The 1,306-nt window shown below is 68.2% G+C and overlaps 1 protein-coding gene across 1 annotated transcript; it reads right to left on the bottom strand.

Annotated features, from left to right (window-relative positions):
- Positions 1 to 41: 41 nt before the first annotated feature.
- VOLCADRAFT_101506 (uncharacterized protein) lies at positions 42 to 1,124 on the bottom strand (the record flags this gene model as incomplete). The annotated part of the gene is made up of 3 exons (XM_002959946.1): positions 42 to 145; positions 434 to 824; positions 1,092 to 1,124. Coding segments are annotated over 3 exons (528 nt in total), but the record flags the coding sequence as incomplete, so codon positions are not given.
- Between the last annotated feature and the right edge of the window lie 182 nt (positions 1,125 to 1,306).

Raw genomic sequence — 1,306 nt, 5'->3', positions numbered from 1 at the left:
GTATCGCCACCAATCGACGTCAGGAGCATCGCCTGCATCACCAGCGGCCCCGGCGCCCCGAAGGCTTCACTGGCGATGCCGCCACCGGAGGCGACGGCGGCAGCGGCCGCGGACGATGACATCAGCCCGCGGGTCACGGGAACGGCTGACGGCGCACCGGAGGCACTATCAGTGGAAATGGCTGTAGCCGTTGATTCGTGGCGCGGCGGCCGTAGCTGCGCGGAGAACGACCCGCCGTGCTTCCCTGATGGCGGCGCCGCCATAAGGCCCGCCGCTGCCGCCGCCAACCCCGTATCCGACGCGCCCGTGTGTTCGCAGGTCCGTGTGGGACCATCGATGGGGCTGGCGCTAACTGCAATACTGAGATCGGTTCCGGAGCCGCCCATCCCCAATAAGACCACCAAAGGCGCATTCGTGGCGGCGCTGTCCGCACGGGATAGCGGCGACGCCGCCAGACGTCGCTCCAGGGGCGCAAAGGTATTGTGAATGTGGTGGTTATGGTGGTTGGTACTCTCGCAGCTGCCTGCACGACCTGCCGATCCGGCCCCGCCGCCGCCGGCGTGGTCGGCAGCGGAGGAGGAGCTGGTCGTCGCCGCCGCGAGTGCCGCGGCGGCCGCCGCTGCAGCGTTGGCCGCGGTGGCGTCTGCCGCCACGGCCTGGCCCGTTGTCGGCGTCGCGTGCTGCTGCAGCAGCAGCGCCGACAGCGCGCCGGTGGTTGCCGTGAAGACGCTGAGGTTGGAGGGCAGCTGCTGCGACGTCAGGGGGTTCCGGCTGTTGTCGCGGCTGGGGCTGTAGCAGGAGCTGCTGGGTGGCGTCGGCAGGTCCTGTCGGCAAGCAGGTGGCCAGACGGACATACATACAAGACGCGCATGCAAAGCCAGGGAAGCCATGGGCGGTGAGAGAGATGACGTGTTAATGTTAATGCGGGTAATGTCCCAATCAGGGAACGAAAGGATGCTCGGACGGAGATGGTCTGATCTCAGCGGCTTGACGTGCCGCAGCGCCGTACCAGACAGACACGGACACGGACACGGACACCAGACAGAAACACCTCCGGCACCGACACGGACCCATGGGTCACGCCAACTCACCGGCACAGTGGACAGCACACTAGGCAGTCCTAGCTGCCCAGCGGCAGGCCTCGCGCGAGCTATCCCCGAGCTCACGAGCACCAGCCCCCGGTGCCGACCATTGCCGCCGCCGTAGCCACTGCTGCTACCGCCGCCGCCGTCGCCGGAGCGTCGCAACCCAAAGTTAAGGCTGCCGCCGCCGCTGCCGCCGCCGCTGACAGGGCCGCTGTCGCTGC

The sequence above is a fragment of the Volvox carteri genome (genome assembly GCF_000143455.1).
Source record: "Volvox carteri f. nagariensis unplaced genomic scaffold VOLCAscaffold_1876, whole genome shotgun sequence".
NCBI lineage: Eukaryota > Viridiplantae > Chlorophyta > Chlorophyceae > Chlamydomonadales > Volvocaceae > Volvox > Volvox carteri.
Note: the sequence above shows the minus strand (reverse complement) of the source record. Positions and strands in the feature narration are given on the sequence as shown.